The sequence below is a fragment of the Cetorhinus maximus genome, chromosome 15, assembly GCF_964194155.1.
Source record: "Cetorhinus maximus chromosome 15, sCetMax3.hap1.1, whole genome shotgun sequence".
NCBI lineage: Eukaryota > Metazoa > Chordata > Chondrichthyes > Lamniformes > Cetorhinidae > Cetorhinus > Cetorhinus maximus.
Window position 1 is genome coordinate 72,533,372 of NC_135893.1, and position 20,997 is coordinate 72,554,368.

General features: G+C 43.6%; 1 protein-coding gene across 3 annotated transcripts in view; it reads right to left on the bottom strand.

The window, feature by feature from the left end:
* Positions 1-937: 937 nt before the first annotated feature.
* LOC144690806 (equilibrative nucleoside transporter 4-like) overlaps positions 938-20,997 on the bottom strand; it is a 156,209-nt gene continuing 136,149 nt past the window's right edge. For 2 of the 3 annotated variants that reach the window (XM_078558631.1, XM_078558632.1), the window contains exons 9-12: positions 17,331-17,518; positions 11,774-12,014; positions 4,239-4,411; positions 938-1,409 (exon numbers count right to left, since the gene is read on the bottom strand). In XM_078558631.1, coding sequence (XP_078414757.1) covers positions 4,269-4,411; positions 11,774-12,014; positions 17,331-17,518 — 572 coding nt within the window. In that variant the 3' untranslated portion in view covers positions 938-1,409; positions 4,239-4,268. The remainder of the gene's footprint in view (positions 1,410-4,238; positions 4,412-11,773; positions 12,015-17,330; positions 17,519-20,997) is intronic. The other variant, XM_078558633.1, reaches the window with a different exon arrangement.

The following is a 20,997-nucleotide window of genomic DNA, read 5'->3' on the forward strand; positions in this document are numbered from 1 at the left end:
TTCTCATTCTAACGTCACACAGCTACATGGAAACCTACACTCACTCCTACCAAGTATTATACATACTGTTCAGATCTATGTTTGAGGGCAATGATTACACCTTTTCTCACGTTGGGTTTCTTATTGGCACTTAACAGTTTTTAATTATATGTACAGCAGAATCCTGTTCCAAAAATCCTGCTTCCTGTGTCAAAGTTTCACCACATTGCTAGTCAGTTAATGGGGCTCATCACCAGCAGGTCATTGAATTTGCAGGAAGTCTTAAAATGAAGCTTCAGGATTGTATTTACTGCACAGAAACAGGTCACTCAGCCCAACTGGTCCATGTTGGTGTTTATGTTCTACATGAGCCTCCTCCCACCGCTCTTCATCTCACCCTATCACCATAACCTTCTGTTCCTTTCTCTCTCTTGTGTTTATCTAGCTTCCCCTTTTTAAAAAAGCCTTCTGATTAACAAACATGGCTAACTTTAAACAGGATCCTGATGTGAAATGGTATCCTTCATCAAAGCTTTCTAATCTGAGACTGACCCTATCTCGAAGATGAATTGCAATGAAGGTCTTTACAAAGTGTAATTAATGAATTCAGACAGAGATAGATTACTTTTGTGGACAGACACATAACTTTTGTTTGATGTGGGAGGTATGTTCCATTGTCTTTTAAGCAAGGAAACATCAGCACTCCGGTTCTAAGCAAACCACAATGCTGCTGTGTTCAGCTGCACAGCTGTTCACATTAAATAATCTCACTCACTATCAATGGTTTCCACTGCATTATAATCAAACAAAATGCAGGGAAGAAGATTAAAGCCACATTCAGGTACACTGTGAGAAATGTATAAAAGCATAATTTTTGGTGGCCTTTTCTTGAAACCTGGTGCAAACATGCCGATGGAGTCCTCAGAGAATAAAACACCACAGTTCGGGAAACTAGCGGTTTAAACAAATTCACATTCAGATTTTTATCTGAAAAATGCTACAGAATATTAAACCATAGAATTACAGGCCCCCACACCCACTTCTTCCATGCTGCTTAAGAAAGCTGCACTCAAGGGGACAACACTGTAAATCCCCTCTGTAAATGGAAAAACACAATTATAAACAGTTGGCATTGGCAGACAAAACAATGAGCAGGCACTCTTAGATGAAATTTCAGGACTCTTTAAAGTGTTAAGTAAAGTCGAGAGAAAGGCATGTCCATGATTCTGGTGGGCAACACTTCCTCTTGCAGCTTCTTCAGAAGCTTTTCGTGTCCATGTAGATGATCCCATCCAATCCTGTAGGACGGGCAGAACAGGAACCAAGTCCCAGACAGGTTGGGGATACTAGTTAATGTGTCTGAGATGATGCGCACCAAGCAATGTTTCCATAGGATGATATAAATACCCTTTAGCATTTCTCCATTTACCCTGCAAGGAAAATAAAGGACATCTTAATGCAGCGTCAATCAAAGGAGAATTCTTGCACATGCTGTTTTATGACTTGTTCTTTCAAGTTTGAGCTACCAAGCATTTCCATGAAGAATTGTGTAGTAAACAAAGGAAGAGAATTACGCACTCATAGGAGCCACTTATATCGGTAGGAGGCAAGGTCTTATTTATTTTAAGGCTATATCAAATAATAGAATGGAACAGCAAAGAAAGAGGCTGTTTAGCCCATTGTCTCCAGGCTGGCTCATTGGTAGACCTTTCCAATTAATCCCATTTCCCTGCTTTTTTTCCCATAGCACTGTAATATTTTCCTTTAAGTATTTATCTAATTCTCTATCAAATCAGCTTTCAGATGGTGACAGCACAACTTTGTAAAAAAATAGTGGCATCACAAGTCCCGATCAGAATGGAGATGATTGGGATGTTTCCCCATCAATCATGCCTCTGTAAATAAGCAGGATTGATTCCACACACATAATCGGTATTACGTAACTATCCTCCACTCACTGCGTTTTTCTGAAGAAACAATCTTATCTTTTGGAAGACTTTGCTGTAGTTTCAACCATGAGTTCTGTTTGCTAAAGTTCATGGAGATTCTTTAAATATACTCTGTTTTCTGTAAAATGGACTGTCTGTTATAAGTCCAGCTGTAACTCCTGCCCCAACTCTATGGCTAACACAAAGATGTCATTGCTCACTTTGTTATTTTAATAGAGGAGGAAAGACTTATTTTTGGTCTTCAGTTTAACAGGTAACATAGTCGCTAATCAATGGGCTAGTGGCTCGCTGTGGTTGTGACAGTCAAGAATCATCCAATTGGGTAATAAAGAGTATATTGACTTTCCGATTGGTGTAGGAAGGTGGTGCTCCATGAGGGTGGATATGTCGGGCGACCAATGGCGAGAGTGTGGCAAAGGGCAATTGGAGGTAGATGGTCATGTGATGAAACCTCCAGGGATATGTCCAACCCGAGTTGGCAACTCTTAGTAGCAGGGAGCTGGAACTGTACCTCAGCAAAAGTTAACACCTTCAGAAGGCATGGGCCAGAGTTTTTCCCTTGTCAGGCAGGCTCGGCGGGAGAGGGTGGGGGCAGTCGGGAAGCTGACCCTGTGTGGATTGTGAGCGGCAGCGCTCAGTGCTACCTGTGCGGACAGGGGGAGGGGGGTCACACATGCACGCGAAAGAGCGCTTCAACCTCCCCGAGGCACGGAGCAGCCTCAGGGAGGTTGAAGTGCTTTTTTAAAAACTGAATAAAGATAGTATGTCCCCTCATGTGACTGTGCCACCTGAGATGGACATGTTTTTAATTTCAAAATAAAGTTTTTATTTAATGTGCATTAGCTTTAGGAAACCTCATCCCGTTCATGGATGAGGTTTCCTAAAAAATGTAAAGGCCGCTTGGCCTTTTCGCCTGCCCGCCAACCGTTGGGTTGGACGGGCAGTGTGAATTTCAAGTTAGTTATCTTGTCAATGGCCTTAATAGGCCTTTCAATTATCGGTGGGCACGCAGCTGCCTCTGGCACCCACTCTCTGAATGAAATATCGCGTGAGTGCGTGATGATGTCAGGACGCACGCCCGACGTCATATTACACTCGGGCGTGTTGAGCGCGTGCCCACACGCCAAACGTAAAATTCTGGCCATGAGGTCAATGGAGGTAGAAACAGAATAGAGAAAATACAGAGACATTCCTCAAGCAATCCATAAAGGAGGACTATCTATATATATTATGTATGTATATCAGTCAGATCTTATGAGAGGTCTATACCCACCACAAACAACTTGAATAAAAATGATCTGTTAGGTAGAAACAAAGGAAGCAATATTTTAAGCTAGTAAAGTTCTAAGTTACCTGTTAATATTTTAAGATGTTATTGCTGTGTCAATCTCAGAAATCTAAAATCATTCAAATACTTAAGCACAGAGCACAGAAGGAGGCCATTTGGCCCATTGTGCCTGTGCTGGTTATCTGAAAGAACTTTCTGGTTAGTCCTACTCCCCTGCTTTCTCCCTATAGTCCTGCAAATCATTTCCCTTCAAGTATTTATCCAATTGCCTACTGAATCTGCTTCCACCACCCTTTCAGGCAATCCATTCTGGATCGTAACAACTCGCCATGTAATTTTTTTCTTCATACCATCTCTGATTTTTTTTGTCAATGAGCTTTAAATCTGGTTACCAACCCTTCTACTATTGGAAACAGTTTCTCCTTTTTGTTTACTATTTCAAAATCCTTCACGTGTTTTGAGCACAAATGTTGTGAGTAATGTTGAATATCAAATCAGAGGGCTAAAATTGTCCTGAGGCACATTTGTGACAAACACTAAGTTGTGTTATATGAGATTCTTCAGTGGGTTAACGATTTATTTTAAACAGGTTAAATAGAGAACAAAGGAATGTTATATAAATCAAGAAATTCATCACTAATGTAACAGGGCAAATTTAACCTCTACTCATTTACAAAACAACGTGCATTTATATATCTGGGTTTAGCCAGGGGAGGCATTTAGCCTCAATTTGGGCCTCAGGAGGAGATACTTGAACCATCCTACATTTGGCTGAAGGACCTGAATATCAAACTGATCAGTGAAGACAAAGAAATGATTAAACAATAAAGGGATAGATTCAAATTCAACAGCTCTTGTTTAAACGTGACTGTACAAGTTCAGCACTATGGGCAGAGGAAGTAACATCACAACCCTCCCCCACAGCGGGGTAACAGCTTGGTGGCGGGCAGAGAAAAAAACTTTTGGATGTTTTATTCAAGCCACTTGGCCTATTGAACTGAAATTCTGGAGATTCTGCTCACCCCTAGTGAGAATGTGAAGAGAGTCTTTGCTTAGAATCCTGTGGTGAAAGAAGCGTTGATTGTTTCAGTGTGAATACATGAAGTATGAGACATACTGGTCAGGCTGTACGTGACGTAGGCCACTGCAGATCCTAAAGTTAGTCCCGACATGTAGGATACAGTCATGGTGTTACCTGTAAAGAAAGAGGCAGTGAAAGCTCTCGAGCAGGATACTTTAGCACTTCAGGTCATCCAAAACTCTGCTGCCCTTATCTTAACTTGCACCAAGTCCTGCTCATTGATTACCCCGTAAGCTTGTTGACCCACATTAGCTCCTAGTCAAACAATGCCTTGATGTTAAAATTCTCAGTCTAATTTTCAAATCCCTCTATGGCTTCGATCCTTTGTATTCCTTGCGTATTTTCCTGAGCAGATTTCAAGGCACCATCTCAACACAAAATAAGAGCACTTGGCAGTTTTTTTCCTGATCAGAGACCTTCCCCCTTGATTGGATAGGGCCTAGCTCTGGGAACCAGCATCACTGGCCCGTAGTCATGCCGATAAAATGGCAGCAATTGCTGTTTGGTCCACCAATGTTCATAGTTGACAGTGGAGCCGATTCTAACGTTACTTCAGCATGATAGTGACCATCAGAACAAGATATGGTCGTTCAGCTGTGATCCCAGAATGTTTTACTGTACAATTAAATAGGAAAGTAGCCGAGGCTCCCGAGTCTTTAATTTGCATTCACCATAAAAAGCTGGAGTGGGCAAGAAAGTAACCAACAAATGCTAACTTAAAACTCAAGTCTTGTTTTGGGTTCTGTTTGGGTTGAAATCTGTTCTGTCACAATCTTCAGGAACGAGTGCAGCTTTCATCTAAACTATAACAAAAGCTATGTTTCCACCCTGTCAATCAGACCTGACAAATGTCAGTCTTTCGCATTGACATCAGTCACTCATTCTGCCAAACTTACTTCATTCCATTTTGATGCATATATCATTCTCAAAATAAACACGGCTTCAAATTCGTAGTTACAGGTTTGTAAACTGCATCACTCTAACTGATTGGCAAACTGTTAAGATCGATATTTACAATCTTCGCAGCCCTGCAATTTGGAATGGATATTTTCAGCAGATGTATGAACCACCTGGAGATGGTTGCTAGGCCGCAGACCTACCTTTATATATGGGGCACGGCAGCTGGTGGAATTTAAATTCAATTAATAAAATCTGCAATTGAAAGCTAGTCTCAGTAATGGTGACCATGAAATTATTATCGATAGTCGTTAAAACCCACCTGGCTCACTGATGTCCTTCGGGGAAGGAAATCTGCTGTCCTTACCTGATCTGGCCCACATGTGACACACAGCAATGTGGTTGACTCTAAACTGCCCTCTGAAATGGCCTAGCCAGCCACTCAGTTCAACAGCAATTAGGGATGGGCAACAAATGCTGGCCTTGCCAGTGACTCCCACATCCCATCAAAGAACTTTAAAAAAACTCTAGAGGTGCTTGTTATGGTGACATGTAAGGGGTGGATGATGTCATTTGCAAGAGGGGACAATCGTCAACATTGGGCCTTTTTAGGACACTGGTTTGACCTTTTGCTGTTCCTTGTAGAAATAATCATTCATTCTAGTCCCAGGGCAGTGCTTTGGGCTCATTCTGTGAACCTGCACAGGCTCCCATCATGTTGCTGGCTCTCCAAAGAATGGCAGCTCCAAAGGAAATGGCAGCAAACCCTCTCCAAAGCAAATCCTCAGGAAACCAGGGTTCCCTCCAGAGTACTTCCACCGTGAGAACGCGTCACTGAGGCCAGGCGCACACACTTCGATTGTCAGTCAAATGTGAAGCTCCTGACCCCAGCATCATTGCAGGCCAAGAATTGAGTGGGCCTTGCGAGCAGTCATTGATAATGGTGCCACATGTTACTGGCCCAATAAATGTAAGGGGGTTATTCTGATGTAAGATTTGAGGGTGAACAGTGACGGACTGTTCAACTCGGTGGAGCATCAGAGTCAATCCAGGTCCTATCACCTCACCCAAAGACACACTAGCAGCAGAGGTCAATGGATGGCACAAATCAGGCAGGATTCTTAGCTGATTTTTCCCTCACTAATCCAAGGACATTGAATTTTTATATATATATAGGTTAATGAAATGAAAGTTGCCCCCTAATTTGCAGGACAGTAAAAGAATGGAGTGATTACATGGCACAAATTTAGAGGATTATGGAGGCGAGGAAAAGAAAGACAATCCTGCATTTATCCAGTGCTTTTCACAATCACAGAATATCCCAAAGCGTCTTTACTGTTAATAAAATATATTTTAATGTAAAGTCACTGTTCTAACATAGGAAGTGAGGCAGCCAATTTGAACACAACAAGATCCCACAAATAGCAATGTAATAATGAACAAATAATCTATTTTACTGATGTTGCCAGCATTTATTGCCAATCACTAATTGTCCTTCAGAAGCGACTGGACTAGTAATCCAGAGACCCAAGATAATGCTCTGGGGACCTGGGTTCAAATCCCACCACGGCAGATGGTGAAATTTGAACTCAATCAATAAAAATTGGGAACTGAAAGTCTAACGATGACCATGAAACCATTGTTTATTGTTGTATCAAATCACTAAAAGGTCAATAAGGAATGAAACCAGATGGCCCACCCGGCATCGACCTAGGCACTGGAAACGACAACATACCAAGCCCTGTCGACCCTGCAAAGTCCTCCTTACTAACATCTGGGGGCTTGTGCCAAAATTGGGAGAGCTGTCTCACAGACTAGTCAAGCAACAGCCTGACATAGTCATCCTCACGGTATCATACCTTACAGATAATGTCCCAGACACCACCATCACCATCCCTGGGTATGTCCTGTCCCACCGGCAGAGGTGGAGGCACAGTGGTATGCAGTCGGGAGGGAGTTGCCCTGGGAGTTCTCAACATCGACTCTGTACCCCTTGAAGTCTCATAGCATCAGGTCAAACATGAGCAAGGAAACTTCTTGCTTATTATCACGTACCGCACACCCCCCCTCAGCTGATGAATCAGTGCTCCTCCATGTTGAACACCACTCGGAGGAAGCATTGAAGATGGCGAGGGTGCGGACTGTGCTCTGGGTGAGGGACTTCAATGTCCATCACCAAGACTGGCTCGGTAACACTACTACAAGCTGGTCAAGTCCCACAGGACATAGCTGCTAGATTGGATCTGCAGTAGGTAGTGAGGGAACCAACATGAGGGAAAAAACATACTTGACCTCATCCTCACTAACCTGCCTGCTGCAGATGCATTTGTCCATGACAGTATCGATAGGTGTGACCACGGCACAGTCTTTGTGGAGACAAAGTTCCATCTTCACATTGAGGATACCCTCCATCGTGTTGTGTGGCACTACCATCGTGCTAAATGGGATAGATTTCAAACAGATCCAGCAACTCAAGACTGGATATCCATGAGGTGCTGTGGGCTATCAGCAGCAGCAGAATTGTACTCAACCACAATCTATAACCTCATGGCCCAGATATCCCCCACTCTACCATTACCACAAAGCCAAGGGATCAACCCTGGTTCAATAAGAGTGCAGGAGGGCATGGCAGGAGCAGCACCCGACATATCTAAAATTGAGGTATCAACCTGGTGAAGCTACAGCACAGGACTACTTGTGTGCCAAACAGCATAAGCAGCAAGCAATTGACGGAGGTAAGCGATTCCACAACCAACAGATCAGATCTAAACTCTGCAGTCCTGCCACATCCAGTCGTGAATGGTGGTGGACAATTAAACAACGTACTAGAGGGGGAGGCTCCACAAGTATCCCCATCCACAATGATGGGGCAGCCCAGCACATCAGTGCAAAAAGATAAGGCTGAAGCATTTGCAACAATTTTCAGCCACAAGTACCAAATAAATGACCCATCTCAGCCTCCTCTGGAGCTCCCCAGCATCATAGATGCAAAGGCTGTGGGCCCTGATGATGTTCCACAAATATTCATTCTCTCCACCACTGACCCACTGTGCCAGCAGTGTGTACCATCTACAAGATGCACTGCAGCGACTCACCAAAGCTCCTTAGACAGCACCTTCCAAACCCATGGTTCCCATCTGGAAGGATAAGGGCAGCAGATAGATGGGAACACCACTGCCTGGAAGTTCCCCTCCAAGTCACTCACCATCCTCACTTGGAAATATATTGCCGTTCCTTCACTGTCGCTGGGTCAAAATCCTTGAACTCCCTCCCTAACAGCATTGTGGGTGTACCTACACCACATGGACTGCAGCGGCTCATTGTGCCGCTGCAGTTCATGTGATGTAGGTACACCCACAGTGCTGCTCATCACCACCTTCTCAAGGGCAACAGGGATGGGCAATAAATGCTGGCCCAGCCAGTAAAGCCCAGATCCCATGAAAGAATGTTAAAAATGGTGGTGGTGAGCTGCCTTTTTGAACCGCGGCAGTCCATGTGGTGTAGGTACACCCACAGTGCTGTTAGGGAGGGAGTTCCAGGATTTTGACCCAGCGACAATGAAGGAACGGCGATATATTTCCAAATGAGGATGGTGAGTGACTAAGAGGGGAACTTCCAGGTGGTGGTGTTCCCATCTATCTGCTGCCCTTATCCTTCTAGATGGGAACCATGGGTTTGGAAAGTGCCGTCTAAGGAGTCTTGGTGAGTCGCTGCAGGTGCTGTCGAAGGAGTCTTGGTGAGTTGCTGCAGTACATCATGTAGATGGTACATACTGTTGCCAGTGTGCACAGTGGTGGAGGGAGTATTATTTAAGGTGGTGGATGGGTTGCCAATCAAGCGGATTGCTTTGTCCTGGATGATGTTGAGCTTCTTGAGTGTTGTTACAGTTGCACTCATCACACTCCTGACTCGAGCCTTGTAGATCATGGACAGGCTTTTGGGAGTCAGGAAATGAGTTACTCGCCGCAGAATTCCCAACCTCTGACCTGGTTTTGTAGGCACAGTATTTATATGGCTAGTCCTGTTCAGTTTCTGGTCAATGGTAACCCCCAGGATATTGATAGTGGGGGACTCAGTGATGGTATTGCCATTGAATGTCAAGGGCCGATGGTTAGATTCTCTCTTGTTGGAGATGCTCATTGCCTGGACTACTGTGGTGCGAATGTTACTTGCCACTTGTCAGCCCAAGCCTGGATATTGTCCAGCTCTTGCTGCATTTGGACATGGACTGCTTCAGTATCTGAGGAGTCGTGAATGGTGCTGAACACTGCAATCATCAGCAAACATCCCCATTTCAGTTTGAATCAATGGTTCAGGAGTTCAGGAGCTGAGTGACCCTGGCTGAACCCAAACTGAGTGTAAGTGAGCAGGTTATTGCTAAGCAAGTGCTGCTTGATGGCACTGTTGATGACCCCTTCCACCTCTTTACTGATAATCGAGAGTAGACTGATGGGATGGTAATTGGCCAGGTTGGATTTGTCCTCCCTTTTGTGTACAGGACATATCTGGGCAATTTTCCACATTGCTGGGTAGATGCCAGTGTTGTAGCTGTACTAGAGCAGCTTGGCTAGGGGTGCAGCAAGTTCTGGAGCACGTCTTCAGTACTATTGCCGGAATATTGTCAGGGCCCACAGCCTTTGGAGTATCCAGTGCCTTCAGCTGTTTCTTGATATCATACGGAGTGAATCAAATTGGCTGAAGACTGGTATCTGCGATGCTGGGGACTTCCAGAGGAGACCGAGATGGATCACCCAATCGGCACTTCTGGCTGAAGATGGTTGCAAATGCTCAGCTTTGTTTTTTGCACTGACATGCTGTATTCCGCCACCATTGAGGATGGGGATATTTGTGGAGCCTCCTCCTCCAGTTAGTTGTTTAAATGTCCATCACCATTCATGACTGGATGTGGCAACTCTGCAGGGCTTAGATCTGATCCGTTGGTTGTGGAATGGCTCTAGTGGGGAACGGGGATACTTTTTTCACACATCACCCTGTGCTCACTGAACTTACATTGTCTCCTGCTTAATTAAGCTACACCTCAATTTTAAAATTCTCATTCTTGTTTTCAAATCCCTCCATGCCTCACCCATCCCTATTCCTGTAATCTCCTTCAGTCCCACAACTCTCCAAGATATCTGTGCAACTCTAATTCTGGCCTTTTAAGCATCCTCAACTTTAATTGCACCACCATTGGTGGCTCTGCCTCATATGCTGGGCCCTAAGCTCCAGAATTCTCTCACTAGACCTCTCCGACTCTCTTATCTCCTTTAAGATGCTCCTTAAAACCTACCTCGACCAACCTTTTGGTCGCCTGTCCTAATACCTCCTTATGTGGCTCAGTGATAAAGTTGGTTTGCTAATATTCCTGTGAAGTGCCTTGGGAAGTTGACATATATTAAAGGTACTATATAAATGTAAGTTGTTGTAGTGCAAACTCCTGTCCCAGTAATATTGCAAAACTTATATTGAAGGGCAAATTTGCAAGGCAAGTGGAGCCTTGCAAGTAGCCAGCATGATACAGGCTAAGTGCGAGCGCACGGCCTGTGATTTTCTGGGCACTGAAAATCATTTCATCCCCAAAAACAACATTCCGATTTCTCTGCCTGGTGGTCGCCCTGGGGTAGGGTTGCCACCCCTCCAGGATTGGTCTGGAGTCTCCAGGAGTTGAAGATCAATTTCCAGAACACTGCTGTGTGCAACCCTGGAGAAATATCATTGGGAAATTAAAAAAGGTTGTTTGTTTTGTCATTTTCTTCGAACATTTCTCTTTACCAGAGATTAAAAATAATGAAAATAGAGGGGAAGAAAGTTGTTTGGCTGACAGTCAAGCATCATCCAATTGGGTAATGAGTCTTTTTGCTTTCCAATTGGCATAGGAAGGCCATGCGTCACAAGGATGGACATGTTGATCGAATAATGGCCAGAGCACAGGGGCAAGTCATGTGATGAAACCTCGTGGAATACGTTTAATCACAGTTGGCAACCCTACCCTGGGACCCTGCCTTACTGTGGGGACATTTCACTTGGGTTTGGACAGCACCTGGTTCAGTCTCTGGCTGCTTCAGACCTGCGGCCCCTTTTCAAATGCTCTAGGGGGCTCCCTACAGTCAGTGATATCAACAAATCAACTCTAGAGTGAAGAACTGGGACAGCCCATCTCTGACAGACAACAGATTTGAAAGGTTGTTTTGCAAAAATATTAACGGATATATTTCTGATTACATTTTCTTCTCATGGATGTTAGTGGCTACTTAAATCTGAAATGACTCCTCTTGACTCTCTTTCCCCTTTTAAGAGCAGTGTCCTGTCTATGAATCAGAGTGCTAGGAATTGGTTTGTTCTGGGCAAGTGGGACAGAGTGAATAATACAAGACTTGCAGAAAACAACAATCAATAAATTGATCAATCCTACCAGTTGAGAACAGCACAAGTTGACCAGGAAGTCAATTAGCTATTGCTGATGAGACCCATGGAGATCACCATGGCAATCACAGTAATTGCCTACGGCAACCACAATGTCCTCATTTCACTGATTCCCCAGAGAAACCCAGTGTAAGTCAAACTGTTGCTGCTGCTTACCTGCCAGCTCTCTCTGTTCTGGGCTGACTTTGCCCGCTGCTAAGATCATTGGCACACTGCCAAAATAGCCATTTGAAATCCCCATTAGCAGAGAGAAAACACAAGGCCAGGCAGGATGATTGAAACCAGGCCGGTCACTTGGGAGCACGCACAGGAGGAAGAGTGGGATGAAGATAACCCGGGTGCAGGAACAGATGAGGAGATGAATTCCCTTCCAGTCATAAGGTAAAGCTGCGAGTATCTACAACAACAAACAAAAAAGAGGTATTGAGAAATGAGCAGATTGCACTTTCATACTCCAAAGCAGAGAAATGTTATTTCAGTTGTGAGTCCTTAAGGGTCAAGTAACAATGCTCAGGGGCACAGCTTCAGTACTGACTATCCAAGGCCTTGTGTAGGACTGATTAGCCCTAATTTACGCAAAGCCAGAGGGCTCCGTGCCTGTGGCTGCCTCTGCACTGTTTCCAGGTACTGTAGGCCTGACCCCTATTTAACACTGCCCCCCAGAATGAAAATCCAAAGATCCGGGGCACAGATCCAAGTCAGGTTTGCAGACTCTCCGCTCCCGATTCAGGACCAAAAATTCGGCCCATTGAGTCCATCGCAATCTCATTCACAATATAATGTAAAATGAATTAGTATGTACACTACATGAGGATCGGATGTTCGTTTATACATTACCTTGGGGTTGCCAACTCTGCTTGATAGTATTCCTGGAGGTTTCATCACATGACCTCCAGCTGCCAACTGTCCCGAACCCATACTCCTACCACCGCTCACTCAAGATGTCCATCCACATAGCTGAATACTTTCCTTGGCCAACTGGAAAGAGAAAAGCCTCTTTGCTCCCCAGTTGGATGGTGCTTGACTATCAGTCACAGAGCCTTTTCTCCCCTTTCTCCAATAATTTTACAATTAATAAACAGAAGTGTTCAAAGAAAATTAAAACAAAAAATACCACTCTTCTTAATGCCTCTCTGATTTTTCTCCTGGGTCCTTCTGGGGGAGTTGGTGGCCCTATCTCGAGCCAGTACCAAATTACTTTGGTGTATGTTTGTTAGATATAATGGCAATCCTTCTTTGCTTTCTGCTAATCAAAACTGGCATGGGATAAAGGCGGCAGCTCACCAGCACCTTCTCAAGGGCAGACAGACAATAAATGTTGGCCTTACCAAAGATGCCCCCGTCTCGTGAATGAAGAAAACAAAAGCAGAAATATTTTGACTTTGTACCATTGAGTATTAGAAGAAGATGGACATTAATACAAACCCTGCATTTGACCTCAAACAAATTCAGGAAGAACAGGTGTGAGAGGGGTTAATGAAGGAGCAGGATAAGTTAAAAACATTTGTGGCCAAGTCAGCATCATAATACAGTATGGACAGGGATACGAAGGAGTCAGAGCTGAGGTGTGTCCTGGTTCTGCCAGGGCTTTGTCTCATTCCTTGTCTGTGGTGCTTCAGTCACACGACACATAGATGTAAGGAAGGAGGGACTGATGGGATCTGCTACAATTCCTAATAACTCCCCAACTTGTCCCAGTGCTCCATATTCCATGCAACAGGCACATTAGCAATGCTAAGACCTCACTCTGGCAGAGGCAGGGTTCACATTTGATTGATGTAACTGTCAAGAAAACAAGAAATTATAATCTTTAATTCTGGTAATAACCCTGGCATATTTTCTTATGTACTGGAAGTCAGGCTGTAATTGGACTAAGAGCTAGAGTAATGGCAAAGGTCTAAAGCCAACAGTGTTTTTGATATTGTTATGGCACAGCGGATGGTCAATGCTGAGCTGCTCAAATCCCAATGGGAAACAGCTGCCACAACTGTTTTGCAATTTGTATTTTATTTCGAGATGCGTGTCTTGAATTCAGTAATAATAAGTCCACTGAGGCTTAGGGGTTTTTTTCCCAAAACTAAATGAAACATTTATTAATAAAAGAAAATATTTTAAGCACATACATAGGTCTACAAATTACTACTATAATAACTCCTAAATCCCCTAATTAATCTGGCTCCCAGTTATACCCCCGTTAAGGCAACAGTAAAACAACATAGATTTCAACAGACCCAGGCAAAGCACCCAATACCCTGGACAGGGAGATTCAAAGTGAGTTTTGTGAACTTCGGTTCCTGTAGACAGCAATTTGAAGAGGCTGGAGGCTTTTCCAGATCTTTTAGATCTTAGAATGTCTTCCCCTTTACTCATAACCTCATCTCCTTTATATATGTTTCTCCCTTTTAATGTAAATTCCATTATTCCAATATGTCTTTGCAACTTTACTTTTCTCATAATATAAATCTTTCACAGTACTCATATTATCAGTAACCTTTGGGGAAAATAAACATACTGTTTGGTTTAGCCTCCTATGGCTAGGTGTAATACCTTGCCATCTCTTTGAAATTCAAACTAACCTAATTTATCTAAAAATGCAAATGTTTCTCACACCTCACATTCTAAAACTTCTGCCATGTTTACGTATTTAGCATTTCAAACTTGATTACTCAAAAGCTTCAGACCATCAATTCAATTAAATCCCCACACACACATCCAAATAGAGAAACTAATCCAAACCCCACTATTAACCTACCTTTACAATAAATCACAATAATATTATGAAAATTATTATATTTTCATGACAATATGTTAATGAACCAAGATGAACTTCAATCAGAGTTTACATAAAACAATAACAGGAATAATTTTGAATCGACTTGTTTCATTACAAAGGGGATAGATGCAAGTTGCAAAAAAGTGCGAGGAAATAAGGTAAAGATAAGATAAGTTTGTTTTTACAAGTCTGAGCTAAAGTAAAGATCGATTTCATTGATTCTGGGAGGAAAGCATTTCTGAAGAGACTGACTGAGATAACAGAGAGACTAAAGGGAAGGAATGCATTTAAGGAAATTACGAAGCCTATGTGAGGGGGTAGCTGCTTAGATCTCCCAAGACACAGAAGGGTAGCTGGTGAGAGCTCTCAGAAGACAGTGTGAATAAGGCCAGACAGAAAGAAGCAGTTGCTGCCAGCCTCAGATGACACCCCAAGGAAGAAGCACTGTGTGGTAAAAATAACTGGACTTCCATAGTTTCTAAAATCTATAAGAACATTTGCTGAACAGAAAAGGGGAAGGTTAGCTCTGAGGGTAGTTAAGTTAAGATTTGTGGAACTCTTTTTTTAAAGTACTGTTTACTGTGTGAAGCCATTCGTGTGTGTCAGTGTAATTGTGTTTTATCTGTTTTTTCTTTATTCTTTTAATAAATGTTTATGATAAAATCATCACAAGTAGTCGGGGACATCACTTCCTGATTTCAGAATCGCTCCTCATACTATACAAATTTCAAAAACCATTTTGGCAGCTGTTTCAAGTTTCCCTCTAGGATTTGAGCAGCTCGGCGTTTACCATCCATCGTGCTGTAACGTAACAAAGATGGACATTTTGGAAACTGAGCACTTTTACAAAAAAAATCAAAAATCTACTATTGGCTCCACTGGCACGTTGAGTTTCAACTCTGCCATTGTTAGAGTGGCAGACTGGGACTGATAATGGTAATACTTCATAATAATTATTCATTATACCCTCCTACATTACCATCGAATCATTGAATGTTTAATGCACAGGGGGCCATTTGGCCCTTCATGTTCATGCCAGCTTGGTGACAGATTGGCTCAGTTGGTGAACTTGCTTCTAGCTAAGTAGGTTGCAGGTTGACAGCCCACCCCAGGACTTCAGCACAGAATCTAAGCTGACACCCCAGTGCAGTACTGAAACAGTGCTGCATTGCTGAAGCTGCCACTCATTGCTGGAGGCCTCTTTACCCCGATTCTTTTGCTAAAATTATCAGCAAGGAGAATTTCATCCACTTAAATCTTGGATTAGGTTAATGTCACCAGTAGCTGCTCTCTTCACTTCTTCTTCTTATCGTGTCCACGGACAGTCTATACATAGCCCAGCCAGAACCGGACACATTTTTGCGCCTTGTTGTTGAATTCGGCATGATCTGCAACAGTGCAGGGTTCCTCTAGCGATAGGCATTGCAGGAGATGTTGCATAGTCTGTGGCTCAGTTCCACATTCACAAGTTGTCGGGCTGCTCTCTTCACAACACGCAGCTTAACTGTAAGCAGCAACAACAGGGTACTGTGATATGCAACAGCACTGCTCTGGAGAAGCGGGGAGAGAGGGAGGAAGGAAGAATTTGCATTTACGTAGCACATTATCATGTCCCCAGGAAGATTTCACAACCAATGGATGACATTTTTGAAGTGCAATCACAGTTCTTTTGTAGGCAAAAAAAAAAGAATAATAATTAAAATGTGTTAAAGCATTGAGAGTACCTTCAGCGGTTTATCAACAGCCTTTAAAGTTCTGAAATACTTTATATCCTTGGTATCTATTTTTTGATTTTAAAGTATATTTATATCCACTTGTAAAACTTATGGTGTTCTAACTGACTGGAAATTCTTAGACACTGGAGAAATCAATGGGAATTGAATTGTTGGACATTAAGAATTTCAATGCTTTGCATACATTCTCTGACTATTCTCTTGACTCCCCAAAGCCTGTCCACCATCTACAAGGCACAAGTCAGAAATGTGATGGAATACTCCCCATGTGCCTGGACAAGTGCAGCTCCAACACTCAGGAAACTTGATACCATCCAGGACAAAGCAGTCCGCTTGATTGGCACCACATCCACAAACATTCACTCCCTCCACCACCGAAGCGCAGTAGCAGCAGTGTGTACCATCTACAAGATGCACGGCAGGAATTCACCAAGGCTCCTTCAACAACACCTTCCAAACCCATGACCGCTACCATCTTGAAGGACAAGGGCAGCAGACACATGGGAACACCACCACCTGGAAGTTCTCCTTCAAGCCACTCACCGTCCTGACCTGGAAATATATTGCCGTTTTTTCACTGTCGCTGGGTCAAAAATCCTGGAACTCCCTCCCTGACAATACAGTGCGCATACCTACACCACAGGGACTGCAGCGGTTCAAGAAGGCAGCTCACCACCACCTCCTCAAGGGCAATTAGGAATGAGCAATAAATGCCAGCGATGCCTACAGCCCGTAAATGAATTTTTAAAAATCTATACAGATCTACAGATGATCAATAAAGAATAATAAGCTGCAATTTAAAAAGCGATTTGTTCACAAATAATGTGAGCAAAGCTTCAATGGCTAATGGGCGCCATCTGAAAGTTAGTGTAACGACAGTGGCTGAAATACAGGAGAGCTTATTATGCCAACGTGTGACTAAGATTGTTATTTGTAGTTAGGAAGCAGCATTCTTGATCTGCTGAAAAATAAAAACTTTCATTTATTTAGCACCTATCATTACCTCAGGACATCACAAAGCTCTTTACATAGAAGTACTTTCGAAGTGTCGTCACTGTTGTAATGTAGAAAGCCAGTTCACTCAAGAAAGCTCCCACAAACAGCAATATGATGATGTCCACATGAGCAGTGTTTTTTAAATGTTCAGTATAGGTACCATTGGCAAAACTAATGTGGAAGGACAGTATTAAGAGTTCAAAGCTCTTACCTTTCCCACAAAATCAGACAGGTTAAAAATGGCCATGATGAGAATCGGCAGCCACTCTCCCAAAGTGCAGTTCCGAATTTCAGATTCCAGTCCAGGAAACAGGCAGAGTGTGATGAAGTACGTTAGAGCTATGGAAAGCATGAATGGCCAAATAACACGGGCCACAGTGTATCGGTGTAGAACGATATCTACAAGAGAACAAATGACTTGTTATTCACAAAGGACATCCTTTAAGAAATGTGTTACTAAAACAGAAAATATTCCAATGCATTTAACACGATCATTTAAGAACAGATATGGAACCAGAGTTAAATTCCAAAATGGTCTGACTTGGGCTGAAACCAGTTTATTCAGAAAAATCCAGATTGGTCATCTTCAGACCTTTACAAGTTTGGAAATGTCCATCCCTTTGCTTAACTGCCACCATTCATCACGTTGGTGCAAGTCACAGTTAACGCATTCTGGTTACAAGCAATATCATTTCTTCTTGTTCTAGAGGTTTTTACTCCCAACAGTGCATCAACTGGGCTCTCGTATTGTCTCAGAGGGTGGGTGTACACTGTGTTTATGGTAGAGCCAACATCAACCAGGGCAACAGTGGTAGCACCACAATTGACCTCAGCATCCTTGGTTGAGGGAGTGAGTAAATTCAGTTAGGGTTTCTATCATTCACCCATGATTTCTGTTTGATCTGAGCCCGTATTCATGACCAGGTAGGATAGAACTAGGACAGTATCTTCCACAACCAAACAAAATTCACTTTCCAGGCAAGATAATGTGAGGGGGATGCAAAGAGGCTTCAAAGAGACTTAGACAGGCTAAGTGAGTGGGTGAGAACTTGGAAGATGGAATATGATATGGAAAAATGTCAGTTTATCCACTTTGGTAAGAAAAACTGAAATGTAGAGTATTTCTTAAATGGTGAGGGATTAGGAAGTGTTAATGTTCAAAGGGACCTGGGTGCATTTGTTCATGAGTCACTGAAAGTTAACATGCAGGTACAGCAAGCAATTAGGAAGGCAAATGGTTTGTTGGCCTTTATTGCAAGAGGAATTAAGTACAGGAGTAAAGATGTCTTGCTGCAATTATATAGAGTCTTGGTGAGACCACACCTGGAGTATTGTGTACAATTTTGGTCTCCTTACCTAGGCAAGGATATACTTGCCATAGAGAGTGTGCAACAAAGGTTTACCAGACTGATTCCTGAGATGGCAAGATTGTCGCATGAGGAGAGATTGAGGAGACTGGGCCTTTATTCTCTAGAGTTTAGAAGGATGAGAGACATACAAAATTCTTATAGGACTTGACAGGATAGTTGCAGGAAGGGTGTTGCCCATGGCTGGGTCCCCCAACTCTCCCATCACCCACCCCTCCCCCCTCCACACCCAGGGTGGTCTAGAACCAGGGGTCTCCATCTCAGAATAATGGGTAGGTCATTTAGGACTGAGATGAGGAGAAATTTCTTCACTCAGACAGTGGTGAATCTTTGGAATTTTCGATCCCAGGGAACTGTGGAGACTCATTTGTTGAGTATATTCAAGACAGCAATCAATAGATTTCTAGATACTGAATATATCAGGGGATATGGAGATAGTGCAGCAAATGGCGTTGAGGTAGAAGATCAGCAATGATCTAGTTGAATGGCGGAGCAGGCTCAAGGGGCCGAATGGCCTACTCCTGCTCATAATTCCGGTGTTCCTATGTATTTGTGACATCAGTGCAACTGAATCCCAGCAGGTGTCATGACGTTAGGAAGGAAGTTAGGAGAGAAAATTAGAGATGAAATTGGAATAGAAGGGAAAAGTGTATTAAGTATTCATGATTTTTAGGATGGTGGGGTCAACCTCGCCATCCAAAGAGTTGGCAGAGAACTCATCGCTGCCAATACCGGCTGCCCTGCAGATTGGCCGGCAGCTCTCGAGGCCCAGCAGTGCTAGAAGCTGGAGTGGACAGGACTGGGGTGGCAGACAGTCCCCAGAGTCCAAGTCCCGGGTGTCCAGGAACAGGTAAGTGTGGGGGTCTCAGGGCAGGGACGGGAGGTGAGGCCCCGGGGGGGTGGTAGGGGTATGGCCAGAGGAGGGTTGAGGTGTTGGTGGAGAGGCCAAGAGGGAGAAAGCACCTGGGAGGAGGGAAGACCTTGTGGTGGGGGTGGGAGGTGCCCAATGTTGAAAGGAGGCTGTTGATGGTGGCAAGCCCCCAACTTCCTCCCCAAGGCCTGAGCAGGGTCACTTTTCCAGGCTTCTCCCCTGCCCCTGAACTCCTCTCACCCGCCTGAAAATTGAGGCTGGGCAGGAAACAGCTCTTAAACGATCATTAAATGGTCACTTAAGGCCTCAATTGGGGGGAAGAGTGGGCGGGCTGGCCTAGGCCTCGCCCCTCCCACCACAAAATTGCAGAGCGGTCATAGGCATATAGGAATATATCCGAGTTCACCATGCTGCCTCTTGAGAGCACACGGGTGTCAGAGCTCCTCAGCAGTTGTCAAAAGCCGTTGTGCTGCTTTCAGGCTCGAGGATCAGGCAGCCTCATTTTCTGACCCTTCAAATCTGATGAACGAGTTCATCAGAATGCTGATATCCACTGGCATTACTTGTCTTGCTTCTCATTTCTCTTCATAGTGCCTTAATCAGTCACAACTGCCATCAATCATCAGGACTCCATTGAGTCATTTCATTCACCACAACACCATGCAGCAAAAGATTACCCACAAGAGAAACGGCAACACTATCGGTGAGAATAAGTACTTTAGAAGTGCGGGGTTTCATAACTAAAGAGGGAAAATAGTTTGATTAGGCTGTCTTTCTGGCGTCAGGGTCTTGGAAAAGAAGGGAGCGGATGAAAAAACTTCTGGAAATGAAGAGAAACGAATCCGAAGTTAACAAGAAAGAAGGATGGGGGTCCTGCGTACAGAGTTCAAGGAGTTTGGTTTTAGACTAACCTTCAAGACTACAAGCCTAGTAATCTCAGGATTATTCTCACTTTGACCCACGTGGACAATCAGGCAGAAAGAAATTAGATGGATGAAGGCAGACTGTAGATAGGGTTTAGACTTGTCAAACAATGGGACAAAATTCTGGGAAGGAGAAGGCATTCAAATGGGACAGGCTTCACTTCAACTAGATTGTTACCAGCATTCCTGCACATTGGGTATGTAGGGCAGTGGAAGACACAAAACAAAGATGGAGATAAGAACTTGGATTAAATGTGTTCAGGAAGAACAGGCCAGACAGTAAAGGGGATGGAGTATATGCTAATGACATAAAGAAAGTGGATTAACTGTCACAGTACAAGCTTTTCAATAAGATGGTTTCTCTTGAAGTGCAGCTATCCCTTGTTTAGCACTCCTAATGTGCTCCTAAAAAAGCGTGCTAAACAAAAACATGCTAAATAAAAATCACTTTCTCATAAGAAGCCATCTAATAAGAGAGGGGAGGGAGGTGCAGTTCCCAGGTTTCTGACCTGTAGCTTTTACATTAAAAAGCTATTGGCAGCCTTGAACCTAAGCAGCCCAAAAACCCTCTGACTAACTGTTAGGGCTGGATTTTATAATGGGGTGGGGTGGTGGGGCATATTGCTCAACCCCCAACTGTTGGAAAAGTGGGTCGTGAACTGACCGGCTTTAAAAAAGGCGACACCACAGTGATAACACAGAGGCCAGCCTAAATGA